At 38.4% G+C, this 25,899-nt stretch overlaps 1 protein-coding gene across 1 annotated transcript in view; it reads left to right on the plus strand.

Moving 5' to 3' along the window:
- SEMA3D (semaphorin 3D) overlaps positions 1 to 25,899 on the plus strand; it is a 207,363-nt gene that overhangs the window by 110,876 nt on the left and 70,588 nt on the right. The window contains exons 5-7 of the mRNA XM_055420629.2: positions 3,973 to 4,092; positions 8,804 to 8,897; positions 11,883 to 12,011. Coding sequence (XP_055276604.2) covers positions 3,973 to 4,092; positions 8,804 to 8,897; positions 11,883 to 12,011 — 343 coding nt within the window. The remainder of the gene's footprint in view (positions 1 to 3,972; positions 4,093 to 8,803; positions 8,898 to 11,882; positions 12,012 to 25,899) is intronic.

Here is a 25,899-nt window from a genome sequence, read left to right on the forward strand (position 1 = left end):
GCTTGCCTGTCCCTCACCATCTCCTGGAGTTTTCCGAAGTTCATGTTCATTATATTGGTGGTACCATCCAACCATCTCATCCTCCATCTCCCTCTTCTCCTTCTGCCTTCAATCTTTCCCAGTATTAGGGTTTTTCCAATGAATCAGCTGTTCACATCAGGTGGCCAAAGTATTGGAGATTCAGCATCAGTCATTCCAAAGAGTATTCTGGTTGATTTCCTTTAAGATTGACTAGTTTGATCTCTTTACTTTCCAAGGGACTTCCAAAAGTCTTCCAGCTATTTACTTCCTAAAATCCTGACCTCCAACCACCATCACCCTGGGGGCATTAGGGTTTCAACCTATGAATTTGGGGAGGACATAAATATTCACTCCTTAACCATTCTTCTCTAAATTCTATGACTCTGGTAAAACAGAGCTTTTGGAAAATGATGTAATTACTAGCAGTGAGTCAATACCACCTCACTCCAGGCATATCCCTCCACACTCTTCCCCTCCCTGTGTACTATTCCTTGTATAGATTTTACCCTTGCATAAACCTCTTCATGGGGAAATGACTAATAATTAGAAGTCCCTTCACTGAACATGAGTGAGAAAGATGAAGGCTGGAGAATATTAGAATCTCTTACCCTACCAGTGAAGCCATCAATAGAATTTATTTGATGATCACCTACATTTTTACTCTTTTTTGCCCTTTTACTCTTTTTATCTCGTATTACTGAGCCATTTGTTCAAAACCATTAGTAGGGTGAATTTTCTGTCTGAATTAAGGTTTCATTTGTGATTGTCTAACATGATATAAAAGAACATGAAGCTAGTTTTCTACAGTGCATTTGTGTCAATAAAAAATAAATTCTCTTCATCAGATACCTCAATGGAAGGGTGAAAAACATAATATGATTTTGTTAAGATTGTCTGCCAAATAAATTGTCTCAATGAATATAAAGTTTTCCTTTATTAGGAGTCTACATATAATACTTATATGAGAACATATATTAAATGTATGAAAATATTCAGGATATTAAGGATCCTACAGTATGATTTGCATATGCTAAGTAGGGCTTTCTTTTTTTGGAGCACAAATGTGTAACCATATGTTGTTGTTCCTGCTGCTATTAGAGAATTCTGGCTCTCCCTACATGATAAACATCCTTCTCTTCTACAGCTAACTGAGGGACTGACTGATACTGTCCTCTCATTAGGCTTAAGCAACTGCTTTGTTTGTAAGGAAGCAGAGAGCAGAAAACTCAGTAAGTTAGTTCTTTATAACATTTGCAGTTATAGTGTGCAGATTTTATTCACTGGGATCTACAAATTCTTGAGACATAAGATTGCCAGGCCAGCTGGATAGAAAAGAACTAGGTACTAGAAACTCTGTACCACAACTATGCAGAAATAAGCTGTTTGAGCTATTTCAAATCCTGAAAGATGATGCTGTGAAAGCGCTGCACTCAATATGCCAGCAAATTTGGAAAACTCAGCAATGGCCACAGGACTGGAAAAGGTCAGTCTTCATTCCAATCCCAAAGAAAGGCAATGCCAAAGAATGCTCAAACTACCGCACAATTGCACTCATCTTACACGTTAGTAAAGTCATACTCAAAATTCTCCAAGCTAGGCTACAGCAATATGTGAATCGTGAATTTCCAGATGTTCAAGCAGGTTTTAGAAAAGGCAGAGGCACCAGAGATCAAATTGCCAACATCCGCTGGATCATGGAGAAAGCAAGAGAGTTCCAAAAAACACCTATTTCTGCTTCATTGACTATGCCAATGCCTTTGACTGTGTGGATAACAATAAACTGTGGAACATTCTGAAAGAGATGGGAATACCAGACCACCTGACATGCCTCTTGAGAAACCTGTATGCAGCTCAGGAAGCAACAGTTAGAACTGAACTTGGAACAACAGACTGGTTCCAAATAGGAAATGGAGTACGTCAAGGTTGTATATTGTCACCCTGCTTATTTAACTTATATGCAGAGTACATCATGAGGAATGCTGGGCTGGAAGAAGCACAAACTGGAATCAAGATTGCTGGGAGAAATATCAATAACCTCAGATATGCAGATGACACCACCCTTATGGCAGAAAGTGAAGAGGAACTCAAAGGCCTCTTGATGAAAGTGAAAGAGGAGAGTGAAAAGGTTAGCTTGAAGCTCAACATTCAGAAAACGAAGATCATGGCATCTGGTCCCATCAATTCATGGGAAATAGATGGGGAAACGGTGGAAACAGTGTCAGGCATTATTTTTTTGGGCTCCAAAATCACTGCAGATGCTGAATGCAGCCATGAAATTAAAAGACTCTTACTCCTTGGAAGGAAAGTTATGACCAACCTAGATAGCATATTGAAAAGCAGAGACATTACTTTGCCAACCAAGGTCCTTCTAGTCAAGGCTATTGTTTTTCCCGTGGTCATGTATGGATGTGAGAGTTGGACTGTGAAGAAAGCTGATCGCTGAAGAATTGATGCTTTTGAACTGTGGTGCTGGAGAAGACCCTTGAGAGTCCCTTGTACTGCAAGGAGATCCAACCAGTCCATTCTAAAGGAGATCAATCCTGGGTGTTCATTGGAAGGACTGATGCTAAAGCTGAAACTCCAATACTTTGGCCACCTCATGCGACAAGTTGACGCACTTTAAAAGAGTCTGATGCTAGGAGGGATTGGGGGTAGGAGGAGATGGGGACGACAGAGAATGAGATGGCCGGATGGCATCACCAACTCGATGGACATGAGTTTGAGTGAACTCCGGGAGTTGGTGATGGACAGGGAGGCCTGGCGTGCTGTGGTTCATGGAGTCGCAAAGAGTCGGACATGACTGAGCGACTGAACTGAACTCAAAAATCAGAACAGTCACTGAGAAAATGATTATTTTGTATAGATCAAAATCAGAGTATGTGATAAGCAGTTATTAAGTGTTATATTGTTTATTTTAATCCATATAACAATCATAATCCTATCAGCTATGTTATCATCTGCTGTTAAAAATATTTATTTAATTAAAAAATCATCCTACCAGTTGGTCTTTTTCTTTTTTAATATTCTCTTCCTAACAACCCTAATGACAACAGTGACCTGACAGGCGAAGGACCTATGGCCACTGAACAATGTTTTCTTGGAGTCTTTGGGTCCAAGTATCATGAAGTTAGGTAAAAATCGTTTCCAGTAATTATGTAAAGATAAGGGATGGCTTAGAGGAGATGAATTTAAAATAATAAGAATGACTATTCTGAAAAATTGAGTCACTATTTACGAGCAGTTTGGGGATAGAAAACAATTAAGTTATAAATATACACATTTTAAAGAATACTTTTAGGCCCAAGCATTTGGAAAAGAGGCAGAAATATAAGTCTCTTAAAATTTTGACTTGGCATAAAAAATATTTATGGAAGAAACAGAAGAAGTTCTTGGAACAAGCTGGACTTAAGCTAAGTCTTAAAGGCTCTGTATCATTGAAAAAAAATGGAAATAAAGTGGTAGGGCATTCTGGAAAATAAGAATGGAATAATATATAGGAAGACATCTGTGTTAAGTGTTACGTTTAGTGTAGCCGATTCAGTTGAAACTGCACACAGTAAGATCTATATGGGACAGAAAATGTAGGAACATCAGAACATAATGTTTGGTTTGGGTTTGGTTCTGTAGGTAATTCTTGAAAGTCAGTATGGATACCTCTTTCATACTCTGTATATATTCATTCTGTAGGGCCCATTGAGTCCTACTGTAGAAATGTGTGTTCTAGTACTCTGGTTACTTCAAAACCATAAAACTTCAAAAAAAGCTTCAAGTCATAGTTTCTAATTTGTTTTGCCTCCTTTGCTAAGTCAGGTGTTAAGCATTCCTCATAAATCTTTTTTATTTTAGCACTTATTTTTGATGATGAATCGATTTAGAAAGCAGGTGGTATGAATGATACTTTGAAATACCTGAATTAAATGCTAATGCTTTTATGTTTTTTATGCCCAATAGACAGAATGTGCAAATTTCATCAGAGTACTTCAACCCTATAACAAAACTCACATTTATGTGTGTGGAACTGGAGCATTTCATCCAATATGTGGATATATTGATCTTGGAATCTACAAGGAGGTAATATTGTGAAATAACATGAAAACAATTTACTATAATAGCTTATTACTTACTGCCTATGACATAAAATAAGTAGATTTGAATATACAAACTGAATAATTTTCTGTATGAACTGAGTAAGAACTTATGTTCCCAACCACTTAATAGATTATTACCATTTTGATTATCTGCTTTATCCACCTAATAAAAACTTCTTCTATTAAAAATGTTTTAGTGACATGATTAAAATTAATAGTGTAAAATGTTGAAAGTGCTTGTTTTCTAGGCTCTATGTAAGCTTTATTTTCTCTTGAGCTTCCTGTATCACTAGATCTATTTATGATGTTGCTGTTGGTAAAAATTCATTTCCTGTAAAAGCTTGTGACAGAATGGTATCTTCTTAATAACTTAATTTTCCCCATCCAACAAATTTGACCTGTTGCATATGTTTACAATAGCAGACACTAAATACAGATAATTTTAATGATTTTCTCAAAATTGTATATTTAGTTGTTATCATACTTGTTATCATACTAGACTTATTTCTGCCAGACCAAATTGGCATAGTGGGAATGTAGGAAGTATTAATTAGGAGTAATGCATTCCATCTATCAATGAGCATTTCAATAAATGAGAAACATACATATTGCAATAATTTAATCAACATTAATTTGTTAGAGTGCTTTCTTTATGTCATGGCCTGTGCCAGGCACTTTACATGGATTGTTTTTTGGAATTTCACAACGTTCTTAATGAAGTTTGTACCTTTATAACTCCCAGTTTGCAAATTAGTGAAAATGGAATCTCAGTGGAATGAAATAACATGCCTAAGATTACCCAGCTGATAAATGGTCTAGCGAGGAATTGAACCCAAGTAGTCTATCTCTAGAGCAAGCATGCCCATCTGAACTTTAGAATCTGTACTCTAACTGTAATCTGACGGTTACACCGTCATCCTTATGTTTTTGTATATACTTCTTGTGACTAACCGCACATATTTTAAGGGTATTTGGCTGTGTGTTTGAAAGTAAAGTCTGGGCTCATAGTACAGGTTTCTTTGCATTGATTTAACTGATTCAAGCAGAGATCAAACCCATAACTGTGGCCGGATAAATTTTTCTCTCTAACCAACTTGTCTAACCAGCCCAGACTCAATGGTTTGAAAGTAAAGCAACCCTGATAGTTAAATCTCTGAACCACTAGGAGACTTGGCAACTTGAATCCATCATTCTTTGTTGCTGGTGTAATGTTCTCTTGCCTGGCTTTGATGAAGGGTAATATATAACAGTGGTTCATAGCATAGGGTATAATTATATGAGATAGCCCCACAGCTTGGATGTATTTTGAGGCCTGGGGCTAAAGGCCAAACTCACAACCTGCTGAGGGATGCAAATAGTGTTCTTTAACTCCTAAAAGTCACAAGTACTGAAAGGGAATTTAGAAGGATATAATTACTTTTGTTTTTGTCATGGGGTTCTCAAGGCAAGTATACTGAAGTGGTTTGCCATTCCCTTCTCCAGGTCTCACATTCTGTCAGACCTCTCTTGAAATTGTCAAAAAGCCCTGGGGCCATCAAACTTACAGGTTCTGTGAATGAGAGAGTTATAAGTGAACAGGGGTATTAAGCCTTGTGAGTTTTTCACTAGTCAGGAAGACAGGTAATTGTATGGCAGCACTGCCTGAAGACTGTCCACTTCTGAAATGAATTATTAGTCCTGGGATTCACTGTCCAGCTCAGGGAAGGCACGACATTCTCAAATAGATAAGGTTGCTTCCTAGATGACTTGGAAGAGGGAACAATAACACAGAGATTGAGGAGAGAAGTGTGTAGAGTCCCCCTTCTTGGGGGACTCTTTGTGTCAGGGGCAACGAGAAGAAAGAGGAAGCAGCTGAAATGAATCCCAGATTTCTATCTTTGGCAGTGAGCTGGAGAATAGTGTTATTTATTGAGGTGAGATGAGTAACAAATTTGTGGGGAAAATGGTGAGTTAGTTTTATACATTCTGCTTTTGAGAAATGCTCTGTAGGTCATGCCAAGTGGGCAGTTGGATCTGGATTTCAGGACAGAAGTCGGGGCTGTTGACAACAACTGAGAATTTGAACATGGGGAGCCAGAGTTTGAATTATGGCCCCTGTCATTTACCAGCTCCATGGCCTTCTGCATGTACTGTGTAAGCTTCTGTTTATTCAGCAAAAGGATGATGATAATAATAGTAACTCACAGAGTTATTTTAAGAATAAAATAAGAAAATGATTGTGTGGGCTTTGGCATATCACTTGCTCCATTCTGGTCACTTAATACTCAGCTGTATTAGGCAACAAGAACACAGAAAGGTAAAAAGGCAAGTATTTCCAAAGTATGTATATAAACTTTATTTAAAAATAATGTCTGCCAACTATCTATCTACTCTATAATACTGGGGGTGCCTGATAGTTTTTTAATAGTTAGCTTGGAAGCATGTTCTTTCCTCTGGAATCTCCCTTTGGTACTGCAAACCTCATATTTAAATATTAATAGTATTCATAATTAATATGATATTAACAATAACTTTGCCTTGTTGTTGTGATGATTAAAATTTCCATTCTTCTTCTGTCTTTACTTCAACAGTATTTCTCTGTGTGTAGTTTGGACAGGTGCTTTTTGTGTAATGACTTAGGTGGGACCAATCTTATAAAATTAAAATTGTCTCAAAAGTTAAAATTTCATGTAATTCAGTTTATCTAAGGAAGTCCATTGTATCAGACTTTATTTTTGACATCATTTTCCTGTTGGTGTCCTTGACTCCGGCTCAAGGAAACCTGCTTTCCTGTTCTCTCCTTTCTCCAGGAGATTATAAGGGAGACCTTGTCCTTAGCCTCCACAGATAACAATTTTATGGGCTTATCTTGAGAATTTCATGAAATATTACATTTTGACAACAGGAGTCTGTACAATTATAAGGATGTATCTAGGACTTTGCATCAACTATGACATTGTCCCAGATACTTTCTTATGTTTTCTTTTTTAGCTTTTGACGATAATCTTCTGGCACACCAGAATTCAGTTTACTTTTCCCCTTTACAACGTCCCATTATAGGCTTTAGAGTCAACAGTTCTGTTTGACCTGTGGAGAATAATGTGCCCTTAATGATATTTAAACATTCTTAAGGGCTGTGATCTGTAGGTGTTTCTTCCTGACATGTCTCTAACCCCATCCACGGTTGGGAAACATGCCCTAAAAGTGTTCTCATTGGACTTTTTTCATGCCTAGGCGCCACTATCTCAACTTATCATTAGCTGAACTGTTCTAACTAAACATACTTGAGCTTGATCATGTTACATGGTCATGGTGAGTCTATAAATTAATTTCACCACATTTTTAAATCCGTGAATTTGAAATTCTGAGATTAGATTTGTTAAGAGCATGAACTTTGGAGACAGCCCTGAGTTCAGGCTCCTTCTCTGCCTCTTATTCATTATGTGATGCTGAACAAGATCCTCTCCCTTTTACTCTCAACATTCCTCTTGTAAAGCTGGAATTCATAAAGTAGCCACATCTCTGCATTTATGGTGACGATTCAGTGAGATAATGTACATGAAATTCCTGCTCATGGTTAGTATGTTTTAACTTTAAATACATACCATCACTCTTCGTATTAAAGCTTATTTTCTTAAAACTATTAAATAGCAATTGTTAATCATGCTATTTAAATTAGTATTGCTTTTTTTAAATAAGGCAGTAGTTACTGTTAGTACTGTTTAAAAGAAAAAGATGTGAAATGTCACATCATACAAAAGTAATAATCCAAATAATCAATTTTTTCTCTCTTGCTTCTTTGCTTGCTTTCTAGATAGGAAGCACTGAAAGATTCCTTTTAATTGCATGTATGTTCTGATATAACGCTGTAGATATGCCATCTAGAGAGAATGTCAGAAATGCTGAATTTCACTAGCGCATTTGTAGGCTGAATCATCAGTCTTTTTACTGGATGGTAGTGTTATCGTTGTTATGAAACACTCAAACTCATGGGGCCATATTCATTATACATTCATATTTTTCTTGGAAAGTTCAACTTAAGATGTTTCTTTTCCCCTGAATATTAAAAGTCTGCCAATGCCATTCTGTCTGTGGCCACTATTATAAAAATAAATGTTTCTGCCAAAATAACCGTGTGGCTTTAATGTGCATAGTGTTTTCATAATAGTGAAAATACTACATTGGAATTTTTTTGCCCACATGTATCAATAGCTCTGAAAATGAACTGCCTGCCTTACAACACTTTTATGTCACTAAAATTACGAAGTATCGTAAGGCTTAAGTAATATGGCATAGTTCCTGATGCTTAGGTAGATAGACCATCATAGTTCTGAAAGTATGATTATTAAATGTATTTCTTAGAGGAGGAAAGTGGCTTATTAGACTCAGTAAATTTGTTATTAGGCTTAAGAAATAGGATTGCTTGCTAGTGATTTTGATGATGATAGTGGACGGCTAAATGAATTAATGAAGGCATTGAAAAATTCATTCATTATTATAATTACTATTTAGGGCAAATGGAGACCAAAACATGGGAATTGGGTCTTGCCAGAAATAATATTTGTGGAAGAGTTAAGAAGCACAGTTTGATGTGCATGCTCTATGTTCAGTTTTTGTTGAATTAATGAGTTAGAATTTAGTTCTTATCACCTGTGTTCTTGCTGATTCTGATATTTTTTAAAAAATCACACTTGTGTTAATATTTCTCTTAACAGGAAGTTATTTTCAAACTAGACACACTCCATTTGGAATCTGGCAGACTGAAATGTCCCTTTGATCCTCAGCAGCCTTTTGCTTCAGTAATGACAGGTAAGAGCAGCAAAGGATACGTCTTGCTTTTAGGTGTTTTTCTAAAAAAATGTGTGTATATTCAACCACACTGTCTTAGTGAGTTAAAGATTATTTTGGATTAATCATCCACTGACTGTGTGGTGGTAGATTTTTAGTGTCATGTCTCTCTGTACTTAGCTCCTTATCCATTAAGTGAGTCTCCAATAATCCTTAATGTCTGCACAGTTACATTTTAAATGAACTTCAGATTGAAAAGGCTGAGATGTGTTTAATGCAAAAGACATTCATGTATGCTATAATTTTATATATAGATAACTCAGATTTTCTTATATTTAGCTTATATGCCCCTATTTGGTTCATTATGGCAGTTAAATTTAGCAATTTCTTGAACATAATATATTACAAAATATATTGAAGATTTGAGTGGGAGAAGTAATAATAAGATCTAAGTGGATAAATTAATAAGACAAATAAATCAAACTATAGAACACAGACAATAGAATGTCGTAACTCCTCTCCCCTCAATTTCACCATAACCTGATTGTATTAGTAGAAATATGAAATTTTGGCTGGCACATTCAGTTTTCTCTTGCTTTGCATACATCATAAATTCTCTTACGGGAGGAACATCGTGTTTAAAGAAGGTGGTACTGTGTGGTCTGAAGTCTTTTCTGAGGAATGTCGACATGACCTCTGACCTCTAAGTTTCAGCCATTATAAGGTCTGCTTTTGTCTTGGTTTTGTTCATGACTTTAGTCTCTTTTTATTTAGCTTGTCCATCAGGTGTTTGAATAGACTATCAAGAGTGACATACCATGACATTTTAATTTTCACTTTGTGAGAACCAGTGCTCTTCTTTGAAGTGAAAGTGTGTGTGTTTTGAAAATTATGTGACTAATGTTCAGTCATTATCCTCAGAAAATGAGGTCGATGATTTGTGACTGATCCGCCAAATGGAGTTGACACACTTTAACAATAGACTATAGACATTGGTGACCCTGGAACTTTTAAGTAATTTAAACACAAAGAAGACAGTTTTAAAACCTGGATATAGAGATCCAACTTTTATGTTGAAATATACTTTTTTTTTTCTGGCAAAATGAATGTTTGCAGTTTTATGTTTCAAATTAATGGTGTATTTCCTTTATGTTTCTACTGATGTTCTTGTTTGGTTCTTCTATTTTTAAAAATTTGCCCCACAGTGAAATATTTTCTTGCACCATATGTATTTAAGAGATGGAATGGTTACCATGTCAACGTTTACTTTATATAACTGGGAACTTCCTTGGTGGTCCAGTGGTTACCACTCTGCCTTTCTATTGCAGAGGGCACAGGTTCAATTCCTGGTCAGGGAATAAGATCCCACATGTTGCACTGTATCCCCCACCCCAGAAAAAATAGTTGTACTTTACATAACTGGATTTATCTTTTTCATGTTTATGTATGTGTGTGTGTTCCCCTCCCCCCCACCTTTGGAAGCTATTGTCATGAATAGTTAGGTTGGTTGTCTCACATAGTTCACTAACAGTCTTATTTCAGTGGATGTAATTGGAGTAGTTTTGAAAATATCTGAATCACTTATGCAAAGGCAGAATTTTAAAGATATGTTTCTGAGAAAATTGAGTTTTAGTGATTGTAGTTGTCGGCAATGGCGAGCCACTCCAGTACTCTTGCCTAGAAAATCCCATGGACAGAGGAGCCTGGTAGGCTGCAGTCCATGGGGTCGCTAAGGGTCAGACATGACTGAGCGACTTCACTTTCGCTTTTCACTTTCACACATTGGAGAAGGAAATGGCAACCCACTCCAGTGTTCTTGCCTGGAGAATCCCAGGGACGGGGCAGCCTGGTGGGCTTCCGTCTATGGGGTCACACAGAGTCGGACACGACTGACGTGACTTAGCAGCAGCAGCAGCAGCAGCAGCAGTTGTTCTTATATTGGCTTTAAAACATCTAAATGCTCTGTAGAGATTTAGCTATTTTTTAAAATTTACACTACTTATTAGTAACCCAGAGTAGTTGAATATAAAGATTTCTTGAAACAGAGGCTTAGCTCTCAAAGGGGCAGCAGGTTCTGCTGTGGGGACTGCATTCTTCCTGCCATACCCCACCCCCAACAATGTGCTCACTTGCATCGGGAACACAGACCACCACTCGCATCTCCCCTCTCTTGCCCCTTGCATTGTTTTCTTTCCCCTTCTCCCGCCTGTCCCCCTCTGTTCTTTCTTCCTCTCCTCTCCCTCATCTTAAACTCTTCTGCCCTCCCTTCCTCATTCTTTCCACTCTCCTTCTCCTTCCCCATCTCCCTCTGCCTCTGGCACCCCTCCTTCTCTTCTCTTCTCTCTCTCCTGTCTCTGGTAAGACATGGATATCCACTTTAGACAAATAACAGGACAAAGAAGTTTGGTATGTGGTAATGGCCACATCTTTCCCTTTTCAGAAATTCCTGTTTATCAGAACTATTAGAAACATGATTAGCTACAAGGAATGCAACATGTTATAATTACAAAGTATGACTTCAGTGCTGAAAGCTCCCTTTCAGCAGAGGTTAGGCAAAGAAAAGTTGTGGTCACTGAGGTTGTGTCGGTTAAGTAAATACTAATTACACAATCCATTCCTCATTATGGCGTTTGCTTTTTAAATATTTTTGTGTGTGTTGTTACAAAGAGGGACTCCAAATGATGACATATCTTTGAATTATTTGTGAGGAGAGGGAAAGAAGAGGAGCTCTTCCATAACAGAAGCTAAATGAATGTGTAATTATTAATTCAGGAGACTTTTGCCTTTTTTATATTCAAGTATTTGGAATCAGCTTACCAAAGTTTACTGAGTTATCTTTTCTTCAGCTGAGCAGATTTTTCACAATCTAAAGGGGAAATTTACAAAACAATATATTCTGATGTAAGCAGTAACCATCTTTGGTTTCATGTCGTGAAATTGGTCTGTTGTCAGTAGCGTCTGCTGGTAAACTCTTAGAAGTCCTGTGAATTCTTTTCTCCCCTGCAGATGAGTACCTCTACTCTGGAACAGCTTCTGATTTCCTTGGCAAGGATACTGCATTCACGCGGTCCCTTGGGCCTACTCATGACCACCATTACATCAGAACTGACATTTCAGAGCACCACTGGCTCAATGGTTAGTGATTTTTGCACTTTTGATTTTTTTGCCTTTGCTTTTGAGTAGATAAGAAACTCAGGATTATTCATTTATATGTGTTTTGGAAGTTATTTAGCTCAATATATAAAATACATTTGAAAGAGTTCTTCACTGTATTAGATAGATCTCCAGGACTTGTTGCATATATAATAATAATAATAGCTGACATTTATTGTGCTGTTGTCCTTGACATTGTTCCATGCTCTACTTGATTTTTTAAAATATTCACAATGTTATAATGTGAGGGATGTGTTATTATTGTTATGTTCTTTTTAAAGATGAATAAACTGAGGTAGAGAGAAGCTGAGTAATTTGGTTAAGGTCTTAGAACTTGTCAGTTGCTGAGCTAGAGTTCAAGTTGGCAGTCTTTCTCCTATAGCCTGTTTTTTAATGACTAAGCCAAATACTGTCTATGAACAAAATAGAAAGGGGTTAAATTGTAATGCTAACTTCTTTTGCTTAAAAAAATAATTTTTCTTTTGGTTAAAACATGTCTCTCCAAAATTTTAAGCATATTGATATTAGTTTGATTATTTTTGTGTTTAAGGTCATAGAGCATTTAGAGTTTCTAACAACAAAAAAGACCTCCTAAATGAATTTACTTAATAGAAGGAATGGTGAAAGCCTTTTTTTTTTCCCTTTGCCCTACTGCCTTCCAACAGGTCAGGTTTTTATCATGATTTTCTAGTTTTCCAGTTAACATAGGAACTTATTTCACCATATGGCAGAATAACAACACCGCTATTTAACCAGGCACACAGCATTTCCCATTCCCACTAAAACCCATAAGTATTGGGTTTTAGTGGAGGAGGCCTGGGTAGAGATTTCCTTGGGGCTATCTCTGTATCTCTCAGTATCATTCAAGCAGTGACAACATAAACAAAAGGGAAAAACACTTTTAAAGCATTTCTTTAGTCAAAGCCTCCAGATCCATTTGTTTACACAACAATGTGATCCATTGACCAAGAGAGAACCCTATTAATAGAGTAAACAAACAGAATATCCTCAACTGAGTGATTACTGTTAACTTCTTAACACTTGTGCAAGGCAGGACCATATCCTTGAATATTGTGAGGTTTTTGTGGCAATAACTTGGTTTGAGAATGATTCCGTAGATTTTACCAGCAGAAAAGCTTAGTTATCTGTTCAGGTAACAAAATAGTATGGCTTTAAAGTGAAGTATAAATTGTATTTCCCAGTCTTGGGATGGCAAATGTCATCATATTGCCACTCATTTAAGAGATTATTCTATTTTTTCCTTACCAGTGGCATGTCCAGAAGAAGTCAGCAGTATTGCTAAGACAATAAATGTAAGAAATATGTATTCAGCTTTTATTTGTCTAGCATGCTGTTCTTAGTGCTATTAGAAGAGAATTACAAAGTAGGAAACTTGTGTTGTTTTAACTTGTTATTGTTGAGTAGTTTTTACGGTCCTATGATATACTGAATGCTGTTCTGCCCATTGGGCCTGCAGGGATTATAGGGGAGGGTTGCCAAACTCCTGGATTATGAATGCCCAGAGAATCAAGAAGAGATGGTTGATGGAGCTGAAAAGCTGTGAATGTTTTCCTGAAACTACTGTGAAGTTATCTATTATTTAATTTTTTATTTTATTGAAGTATAATTGATTTACAATGTTGCATTAATTTATGCTGTATAGCAAAGTGAATTCAGTTCAGTTCAGTCGCTCAGTCGTGTCTGACTCTTTGCTGAATCACAGCGTGCCAGGCCTCCCTGTCCATCACCAACTCCCAGAGTTTGCTCAAACTCACGTCCATCGAGTCGGTGATGCCATCCAGCCATCTCATTCTCTGTCGTCCCCTTCTCCTCCTGCCTCCAATCCCTCCCAGCGCTAGAGTCTTTTCCAGTGAGTCAACTCTACTCATGAGGTGGCCAAAGTATTGCAGTTTCAGCTTTAGCATCAGTCCTTTCAATGAACACCCAGGACTGATCTTCTTTAGAATGGACTGGTTGGATCTCCTTGCAGTCCAAGGGACTCTCAAGAGTCTTCTCCAGCACCACAGTTCAAAAGCATCATTCTTCGGTGATCAGCTTTCTTCACAGTCCAACTCTCACATCCATACATGACCACGGGAAAAACCATAGCCTTGACTAGACAGACCTTTGTTGGCAAAGTAATGTCTCTGCTCTTTAATATGCTGTCTAGGTTGGTCATAACTTTCCTTCCAAGGAGTAAGCATCTTTTAATTTCATGGCTGCATTCAGCATCTGCAGTGATTTTGGAGCCCAAAAAATAAAGTCTGACACTATTTCCACTGTTTCCCCACCTATTTGCCATGAAGTGATGGGACCAGATGCCATGATCTTAGTTTTCTGACTGTTGAGCTTCAAGCCAACTTTTTCACTCTCCTCTTTCATTTTCATCAAGAGGCTTTTTAGTTCCTCTTCACTTTCTGCCATAAGGGTGGTGTCATCTGCATATCTGAGGTTATTGATATTTTTTCCCAGCAATCTTGATCCCAGCTTGTGCTTCTTCCAGCCCAGCATTCCTCATGATGTACTCTGCATATAAGTTATATGTTCAATATAGCTCTCTGTGCTATACAGTTGGAATTTGTTGTTTATCCATCCTATATATTCTGGTTTGCATCTCCTAATCCAAGACTCCCAGTCCTTTCATCCCCCACCCCTCTTGCCCTTGGCACTGTGTTCTCTACATCTATGAATCTGTTTCTATTTCGCAGATTTGTTCATTTGTGTCGTATTTTAGATTCCACATATAAGTGATATCATATGTTGTTTATCTTTCTCTTTCTGACTTATTTTGCTTCATAGAATAATCTGTAGTTCCATCCATAATGCTGCAAATGACATTATTTCATTTTTTTTTTTATGGCTGAGTATCATCCCATTGTATATAAATATACCACGTCTTCTTTACCTTCTTTATCCATTCATCTATTGACAGGTTTAATTCTTTTTGTGTGTGTCTTTTTTTTTAAGGTATAATTAACAAATAACATTTCACTAGTTTCAGGTGTGCAACATAATAGTTGATACTTGTATATATTGTGAAATGATCACCATAATAAGTCTAGCTAACTTCTGTCAACACCTATAGAGAATTTTCTTTCTTGTGATGAGAACTTAAGATTTACTCTTAGCAACTTTGAAATATTCAATAAACTGTTATTAATTATAGTCACCATGATGTACATTACATCTCCAAAAGTTACTTATTTTATAACTGGAAAGTTGTATCTTTTGGACTCCCTTTACTAATTCAAGCGTCTGCCTCCAATGCGGGAGACCCGGGTTCGATCCCTGGGTCGGGAAGATCCCCTGGAGAAGGAAACGGTAACCCACTCCAGTATTCTTGCCTGGAGAATCCCATGGACGGAGAAGTCCACGGGGTCGCATAGAGTCGGACACGACTGAGTGACGGAACGGAACGGAACGGAATCTTAACCAGAGAATCAGATCTTTGTTTTTTATAGAGATAACTGATAATAACAGGAAGGGAAGTAAGGAGGAGGACAGAGAGACAAGGGCCATTACATCAACGATAGTAAAATGAGGTTGAGTTCAGTTCAGTTCAGTTGCTCAGTCGTGTCCGACTCTTTGCGACCCCGTGATTTGCTGGACGCCAGGCCTCCCTGTCCATCACCAACTACAGAACAAAAGTGGTGGCAGTGGAGGTGGATGTGGGAATATATAGCAACAAATAATTGAAATAGAAGATATTGTTTGGGAATAGAGGAAACCAAGGATATGAGCAAGAATGCAAGAGAAGATTTGGGGTACTGAGAAAGCTTTTATGGAAGTCAGTGTAAAGGAAGTAATTGGAGGGAGAAAGTAGAACTCTTACTGAACTGAATGCAGGAAACTGATGAAGAATTAGAATTACCATTATACCTGTAGAATGTTTAAGGCAGATTTCTTTGTCTTTGTTGTTCAGTTGCTCAGTCGTGACCAACTCTTTGCGACCCCATGAACTGTGGCACGCCAGGCTTCCCTCTCCTTCACCATCTTCCTGAGCTTGGCCAAACTCATGTCCATCGAGTCAGTGATGCCATTCAACCGTCTCATCCTCCATTGTCCCCTTATCCTCCTGCTTTCAATCTTTCCCAGCATCAAGGTCTTTTGAAATGAGTCAGTTTTTCATATCAGGTGGCCAAAATATTGGAGTTTCAGCTTCAGCATCAGCCCTTCCAATGAATATTCAAGGTTGCTTCCTTTAGGACTGACTGGTTTGATCTCCTTGCACTCCAAGGGAGTCTCAAGAGTCTTTTCCAGCACCACAGTTAGAAAGCAACAATTCTTCGGTGCTCAGCCTTTTTATGGTCCAACTCTCACAACTGTTCGTGACTACTGAGAAAACAATAGTTTTGACCACATGGACCTTTGTTGGCAAAGTAATGTCTCTGCTTTTCAATATGCTGTCTAGGTTTGTCATAGCTTTTCTTCCAAGGAGCAATCATCTTTTAATTTTCATAATAAGAGGGATGATATAACCTTGTCTGCCTTGGAAATTTTTAGTTTACCTTTGCTGTTCTTTAACTCTGAGGTGTCCGAATTTAGACACAAATTACGGCTCTCTATTTCTAACTTAATTACCTAAGTTTTGAATCAGTTCTAATGAGGTGGATGAAACTGGAGCCTATTATACAGAGTGAAGTAAGCCAGAAAGAAAAACACCAATACAGTATACTAACGCATATATATGGAATTTAGAAAGATGCAAATGATAACCCTGTATACGAGACAGCAAAAGAGACACAGATGTATAAAACAGTCTTTGGGACTCTGTGGGAGAAGGTGAGGGTGGGATGATTTGGGAGAATGGCATTGAAACATGTATGTTGTCATATGTGAGATAAATCACCAGTTCAGGGTCGATGCATGTTACAGGATGCTTGGGGCTGGTATGCGGGGATGACCCAGAGGGAGGATAAAGGGAGGAGGGAGGTGGGAGGGGGGTTCAGGAGGGGGAACTCATGTACACCTGGGGCATATTCATGTCAATGTATGGCAAAACCAACCAATATAATATTGTAAAATAATTAGCCTCCAATAAAAAATAAATAAATAAATAAAAAATAAAAGAAAAAAAATAAATCCTGACTATCACTTATTTGTGACTTTGGTCAAACCTTTCTGAACATTTAAATTTTTTGTCTAAAAATTTGGCATAAATTCTCTGGGGAATTCTCTGACAGCCCAGAGCTTTCACTGCTGAGGGTCCAATTCAATTCCTGGCCAGGAAACTAAGATCTCACATGCTGCATAGTGCAGCCAAAATAAATAAATAATACATTTAAAAATAAAAATAACAATTTGGCATAATAATAGTGTCTGTTCACAGGGTGTTACAAGAATTAAATTGTATAGGGAAGTCTGATGAAAGACAATTGTAAAAGCAATTCAGTGTCAATATTGTCATCACCCTCATTGTCATTATCCTGAAGGTGAGAGAGATACAGGTAGGACTAAAGACCTGGGTGCTCTGATTCTCTGACATCTGTTTAATACTTAGCATTTTTAGATATTAACCTTCTGTTCTTCATCTGTCTCTGTAATTATGTGATCTTATCTATTCTAATAGCTTTAAGTGTTTTCTCTGTTTTAGTGTTTTCTCAAACTGTATTTCCAAACTTTTCATGTAACTGTGCTGTGCTTAGTCACTTAGTCATGTCCGACTCTTTTTGACTCCATGGACTGTAGCACGCCAGGGTCCTCTGTCCATGGGGATTCTCCAGGCAAGAACACTGGAGTGGATTGTCATGCCCTCCTCCAGGGGATCTTCCCACCCAGGGATTGAATGCAGGTCTCCTGCACTGCAGGTGGATTCTTTAACATCTGAGCCACCAGTTCAGTTCAGTTCAGTTCAGTCTCTCAGTCGTGTCCGACTCTTTGCGACCCCATGAATAACAGCAAGCCAGGCCTCCCTGTCCATCACCAACTCCCGGAGTTTGCTCAAACTCATGTCCATCGAGTCGGTGATGCCATCCAGCATCTCATTCTCTGTCAGCCCTGTCTCCTCCCGCCCCCAGTCACTCCCAGCATCAGAGTCTTTTCCAGTGAGTCAACTCTTCACATGAGGTGGCCAAAGTATTGGAACTTCAGCTTTAGCATCAGTCCTTCCAATGAACACCCAGGATTGATCTCCTTTAGAATGGACTGGTTGGATCTCCTTGCAGTCCAAGGGACTCTCAAGAGTCTTCTCCAGCACCACAGTTCAAAAGCATCAATTCTTTGGCACTCAGCTTTCTTAACAGTCCAACTGTCACATCCATACATGACCAATGGAAAAACCATAGCCTTGACTAGATGGACCTTTGTTGGCAAAGTAATGTCTCTGCTTTTTTAATATGCTATCTAGATTGGTCATAACTTTCCTTCCAAGGATAAAGTGTCTTTTAATTTCATGGCTGCAATCAGCATCTGCAGTGATTTTGGAGCCAAAAAAATAAAGTCTGACACTGTTTCCACTGTTTCCCCATCTATTTCCCATGAAGTGATGGGACCAGATGCCATGATCTTTGTTTTCTGAATGTTGAGCTTCAAGCCAAACTTTTCACTCTCCTCTTTCACTTTCATCAGGAGGCTTTTGAGTTCCTCTTCACATTCTGCCATAAGGGTGGTGTCATCTGCATATCTGAGGTTATTGATATTTCTCCCGGCAATCTTGATTCCAGCTTGTGCTTCCTCCAGCCCAGCGTTCCTCATGATGTACTCTGCATATAAGTTAAATAAGCAAGGTGACAATGTACAACCTTGACGTACACCTTTTCCTATTTGGAACCAGTCTTTTGTTTCATGTCCAGTTCTAACTGTTGCTTCCTGAGCTGCATACAGTTTCTCAAGAGGCAGGTCAGGTGGTCTGGTATTCCCATCTCTTTCAGAATGTTCCACAGTTTATTGTTATCCACACAGTCAGAGGCTTTGGCATAGTCAATGAAGCAGAAATAGATGTTTTTCTGGAATTCTCTTGCTTTCCCCATGATCCAGCGGATGTTGGCAATTTGATCTCTGGTGCCTCTGCCTTTTCTAAAACCTACTTGAACATCTGGGAGTTCATGGTTCACATATTGCTGAAGCCTGTCTTGGAGAATTTTGAGCATGACTTTACTAGCGTGTGAGATGAGTGCAATTGTGTGGTAGTTTGAGCATTCTTTGGCATTGCCTTTCTTTGGGATTGGAATGAAGACTGACCTTTTCCAGTCCTGTGGCCACTGCTGAGTTTTCCAAATTTGATGGCATATTGAGTGCAGCACTTTCACAGCATCATCTTTCAGGATTTGAAGTAGCTCAATTGGAATTCCATCATCTCCACTAGCTTTGTTCGTAGTGATGCTCTCTAAGGCCCACTTGACTTCACATTCCAAGGTGTCTGGCTCCATGTGAGTGATCACCTGACAGAATGTGGTCCACTGGAGAAGGGACTGGCAAACCACTTCAGTATACTTGCCTTGAGAACCCCATGAACAGTATCAAAAGGCAAAATGATAGGATACTGAATGAGGAATTCCCCAGGTCGGTAGGTGCCCAGTATGCTACTGGAGATCAGTGGAGAAATAACTCCAGAAAGAATGAAGGGATGGAGCCAAAGCAAAACAAATACCCTGTTGTGGATGTGACTGGTGATAGAGGCAAGGTCTGATGCTGTAAAGAGCAGTATTGCATAGGAACCTGGAATGTTAGGTCCATGAATCAAGGCAAATTGGAAGTGGTCAAACAGGAGATGGCAAGAGTGAACATAGACATTCTGGGAATCAGTGAACTAAAATGGACTGGAATGGGTGAATTTAACTCAGATGACCATTATATCTACTACTGTGGGCAGGAATCCCTTAGAAGAAATAGAGTAGCCATCATGGTCAACAAAAGAGTCTGAAATGCAGTACTTGGATGCAATCTTAAAAACGACAGAATGATTTCTGTTCATTTCCAAGGCAAACCACTCAATATTACAGTAATCCAAGCCTATGCCCCAACCAGTAATGCTGAAGAAGCCGAAGTTGAACGGTTCTATGAAGACCTACAAGACCTTTTAGAATTAACATCCAAAAAAGATGTCCTTTTCATTATAGGGGCCTGGAATGCAAAAGTGGAAGTCAAGAAACCCCTGGAGTAACAGGCAAATTTGGCCTTGGAGCACGGAATGATGCAGGGCAAAGGCTAATAGAGTTTTGCCAAGAGAACACACTGGTCATAGCAAACACCCTCTTCCAACAACACAAGAGGAGACTCTACATATGGACATCACCAGATGGTCAACACTGAAATCAGATTGATTATATTATTTGCAGCCAACGATTGAGAAGCTCTATACAGTTAGTAAAAGCAATACCAGGAGCTGACTGTGGCTCAGATCGTTATTGCCAAATTCAGACTTAAATTGAAGAAAGTAGGGAAAACCACTAGACCACTTAGATATGAACTAAATCAAATCCCTTATGATTATACAGTGGAAGTAAGAAATAGATTTAAGGGACTAGATCTGATAGATAGAGTGCCTGATGAACTATGGACGGAGGTCATGAAGTTGTACAGGAGACAGGGACCAAGACCATCCCCATGGAAAAGAAATGCAAAAAAGCAAAATGGCTGTCTGAGGAGGCCTTACAAATAGCTGTGAAAAGAAGAGAAGCAAAAAGCAAAGGAGAAAAGGAAAGATATAAGCATCTGAATGCAGAGTTCCAAAAAATAGTAAGGAGAGATAAGAAAGCCTTCCTCAGAGATCAATGCAAAGAAATAGAGGAAAACAACAGAATAGGAAAAACAAGAGATCTCTTCAAGAAAATTAGAGATACCAAGGGAACATTTCATGCAAAGATGGGCTCTATAAAGGACAGAGATGGTATGGACCTAACAGAAGCAGAAGATATTAAGAAGAGGTGGCAAGAATACACAAAAGAACTGTACCAAAAAAAAAAAAAAAATGATCTGAGCCACCAGGGAAGCCCCAAAATACTGGAGTGGGTAGCCTATCCCTTCTCCAGAGGATCTTCCAACCCAGGAAACAAACTGGGGTCTCCTGCATGACAGCCGGATTCTTTACCAGCTGAGTTACCAGGGAAGCCCCTTCTTGTAACTAAGTTCTCTTAAAAATATTTATTTGAATGTCTTACTTTTTCATCTCAGTTTAAACAAAAGGAACTAGTTGCTTAATATGGGAATAAAGATATCTAAGCCTTGGCCTTGATTGTGCCATTGAAATCATTTGAGATTTATACAAGTTGTTTAGTGACCTTTTGCTTGAGTTTCTTTTAATAGTAAATAGATGTAGAAAACAATAATTGTATTTAAAATCTAAAATCCTGGGAATCTAATTCAAAATTTTCTTGCTTTCCCTTTCTAAATTGCCCTTCAATACCTATTTCCTGATTTTAATCTATCTTAACATTCTTAATTTCATCCACCCAATAACCTTGAAGTTATCTTTAATTTCTTCCTCTCCTTTATCTCCCTTTATCTAATCTATCACTAAGAGCCTTTACTTCCTTCAAAATATCTGTTGACCTTGTTTTTTCCATGGCCACCATCTTTCTTTAGGTCTCCATCACCTTGTCTTTGTTTTATTGCCACTATTTTATTGTTTGTTAACCCATTTCCCTATCTCTGGTCTCTTCTGCTTCAAATTAATTTTATGTAGCTTCCATTCTAGTCTCTGTTATTAGGCACTTTAAAAGTATTATCTCAGTTAGTGGTATAATTTTGAGAGAATTACTATTTCCACTTTACAGTTGGGAGTAGATTAGAAATCGGATTAATAGTCTGTGGTGAGACAGTTATTGTGCAATTGAAACTCAGGTATTTGTCTCTAGCTCTAGACACTTTATTCTTTCCATTGTACGATACAGTCCATCAACCTAAATTCTGATCTTGTGATTGCCCATCTGCTGCTCTTGCAGCCTCACTACAATCAGGGTCCCTATCTCCATGCCATGTTGAGCAACAGCAGACAGAAGATGTGTGTCTGCTTGTGGAGACCACAGCAAATAGAGAACATGTGGATTAGGCAAGCAATGTGGAAGCCCTACACAGCTGTAGCCAATATTGTGAACATTTGCTAAGGGATAGGCTGGCCAGACGGAGAAGGCAATGGCACCCCACTCCAGTACTCCTGCCTGGAAAATCCCACGGACAGAGGAGCCTGGTAGGCTGCAGTCCATGGGGTCACTAAGAGTCAGGCACGACTGAGCGACTTCACTTTCACTTTTCACTTTCGTGCACTGGAGAAGGAATTGGCAACCCACTCCAGTGTTCTTGCCTGGAGAATCCCAGGGACAGAGGAGCCTGGTGGGCCGCCGTCTATGGGGTCACACAGAGTCGGACACAACTGAAGTGACTTAGCAGCAGCAGGAGCAGCAGCAGCAGGCTGGCCAGAATCAGAAGAGCCCAATGCATCAGGAGACTCAGTCTGTCAGAAGTTTCCTGGTCCAAGGAAACTATGGCAGAACAAGGGGAAAATGATAGAAACTATATGAGATTCTTGTAAAGACTAAGGGGGGACATTTCTAGTCTACATTTTGAGAAGTGGCTATTTTCCAGATATAGTCAGCCTAGTATCCAAAGATAGAGGTCAGAGGAGTCATCTGGATAGTGTCAGGAATACAGGGAGACAAAATAGCAATGGTTGTTAAAGAAGCTGTGTTTGGGGGTTAGACATTACCTTATTCAACCTTACATTCCACAAATTGAGACTCAGTGTGAAGAAGGAATGTGTTCAGGTCTCCTAACTGCCAGATCCATCATTCCCTTACAATATCAAACTTGTGATAAAAGTATCATATCATGTCTCCTGCATTTTGGTGGCAGTTATGGAGCTAAAAACTATTTCTTCTTTAAACTGAACCTGACACAGCAGAGTTGCTGGTCCAGGCGACTTGCTCCAAAACTGTTCTGTCCAATATGGTACACAGTATCCACTCATGGCTATTTAAATTTAAACTAATTAAAATTAAATAAAATTTAGTTTCTTAGTCACTCTAATCATATTTCAAGAATAGCCATATGGGCTGGAGGCTACTTTATTGGACAGCACAGATATAAAACATTTCTGTCATCACAGAAATTTCTCTTGAACAGCACTGGTCTAAAGTGTACTTTTTATTAATTATATACATAGCATAATCAGATAGTGCAATACCTGTCACATATCACAGTGCAATCCACAATCATATAATTCAACATGTAAATTTTGTTGACTACTTATTTAGCATGTAGATGTGAAACTCACTCTGGGGTTTTGTTCAGTTACTAAGAACTGACAGGTACTTGATATTTCAAATAATGGGGCCAGTGTCAATGTCTAGTTACTTTCCTCTATAAATTATTGCATCATTGATTACTTTGTCTAATCCAATGCCAAAAGACATGAGAAAAATGAATCCATCTATTAAATCCTTCACCAGGAGGGTGAAAGCTTGTGAAGGTGAACCCTATGGCTGTTCTAGACAAAGTCTTAGATACTTCCACACTTTTCTTTATCAACTTAATCTTAGAACACATAAGGAAAGATACAAGTCAGAGGGTTACTCAAACACATTAGACATTTTTCATGAGAATTTTGAGATAAAAGTAAGAAGTATGACCATTTCGATAATGAAAACAAACAATGACGTCTCAGTTGCATATGTTTCTGTTTTCTTTCCTGGAGTAGATGAGAATTTTTGTTTTAAAATTTTTATTTCCAACATGTGGAGGCAGTTTTCATTTGAAGTTTCTCTTGGAGTACTGTTGTCTATAAATTGTTTTTCCACACAGAAGGATAACATTTGTCAAAAGTGGTAGGAAAAAGATACTACAAGAAGAAATAAAGGAAAGTAAGGAACTCACTATGTCTTAAGTCCTGGTGTAGGTGTGTTCCTCTGGATGAAACGATGTTCATAAGAAGTGAAAGTGATGTGCATTTCATCAGGCCATATGGATTTATGCCATTTTCATTTGGCAGTGTCTCTTGATGTCGTGCTAAAAGTTCATTTGTGAAAATGCACGATTTCAAACTCCATCCCTATTAAGGCATGTGTTTCAAATGCCAAATGGGAAAAATGTACTCTAATAAAGCACAGGTGTCTCTTGGTATGATTTTAAATTATTTAATCCAACTATGCATGTCATATACTGGCAAAATGATATCTATTTTTACATAAACTTAGGAGCAAATCAGAAAAGAGTTTCTATCATAAAATACTAATATCAATATTCTAAGACATAGGACCTCAATTGAATCTGTGAGAAAGAAAACTCTCTTTCTTAAAACTGGTATTTATTTTTAACTCAAAATTACTTATTATTTAAAACACAGAAGTGTGCTATTGGATACTAATGCTTTCTTCATAATTAGATTTCTTCACATAATAATAAATATTTGGCTTAAATACTTCCACCGTTTGTTTACAGTACTCCAAAATAATTTTCATACAGTAATAATTTTTTACTTGATAAAGAACCAACATTTAAGAGTCCAATAAAACCACAGTCACTAAATAAACATAGTAAGATCATCTATGTTATATATTAGTTAAAATTTAAAAGAAATATAGCTTGGAAAAACATCTACTCTATTGTGCCCCACTAATATTATAATGAAATTTCTGGAATGGGGACTAGTATCATACTCTAACTTTCAGTTCAGTTCAGTTCAGTTCATTTCAGTCGCTCAGTCGTGTCCAACTCTTTGCGACCCCATGAATCACAGCACGCCAGGCCTCCCTGTCCATCATCAAATCCCGGAGTTCACTCAAACTCATGTCCATCGAGTCGGTGATGCCATCCAGCCATCTCATTCTCTGTCGTCCCCTTCTCCTCCTGCCCCCAATCCTTCCCAGCATCAGACTCTTTTCCAGTGAGTCAGCTCGTCGCATGAGGTGGCCAAAGTATTGCAGTTTCAGCTTTAGCATCAGTCCTTCCAATGAACACCCAGGATTGATCTCCTTTAGGATGGACTGGTTGGATCTCCTTGCAGTCCAAGGGACTCTCAAGAGTCTTCTCCAGCACCACAGTTCAAAAGCATCAATTCTTTGGCCCTCAGCTTTCTTCACAGTCCAACTCTCACATCCATACATGACCACTGGAAAAACCATAGCCTTGACTAGAGGGACCTTGGTTGGCAAAGTAATGTCTCTGCATTTTAATATACTGTCTATGTTGGTCATAACTTTCCTTCCAAGGAGTAAGCATCTTTTAATTTCGTACCTGCAATCAGCATCTGCAGTGATTCTGGAGCCCCAAAAAATAAAGTCTGACACTGTTTCCACTGTTATCCCATCTATTTCCCATGAAGTTGGAACCAGATGCCATGATCTTTGTTTTCTGAATGTTGAGCTTCAAGCCAACCTTTTCACTCTCCTCTTTTACTTTCATCAAGAGGCCTTTGAGTTCCTCTTCACTTTCTGCCATAAGGGTGGTGTCATCTGCATATCTGAGGTTATTGATATTTCTCCCAGCAATCTTGACTCAAGCTTGTGCTTCTTCCAGCCCAGAGTTCCTCATGATGTACTCTGCATATAAGTTAAATAAGCAGGGTGACAATATACAACCTTGACACACTCCTTTTCCTATTCGGAACCAGTCTGTTGTTCCATGTCCAGTTCTGACTGTTGCTTCCTGACCTGCATACAGGTTTCTCTAACATTTGACCTTTTCAAATGGCAATACCTGGCAACAACACCTGGATAATGGTTTGCATAGCCAAAGAGGCTCTTCTGTGCATTTCTGCAATAGAATATGATTTAACATGTTTATTTGTATTGCTTTTAGGCAGAGTACATTCCATTCTGTTGTAGAGCTGTGTTTTGTTTGTTGAATTCTGCAAACAAGAGACCACCAATCAGCTCATATAACTGCTTCTTCCATCTGTGTGTCTGAGGAAAGTTTTACAAACAACTCTCTCTCACAC

The sequence above is a fragment of the Moschus berezovskii genome, chromosome 3 (assembly GCF_049115385.1).
Source record: "Moschus berezovskii isolate FMDL1 chromosome 3, NW_MosBer_1.0, whole genome shotgun sequence".
In the NCBI taxonomy this organism is placed as follows: Eukaryota; Metazoa; Chordata; class Mammalia; order Artiodactyla; family Moschidae; genus Moschus; species Moschus berezovskii.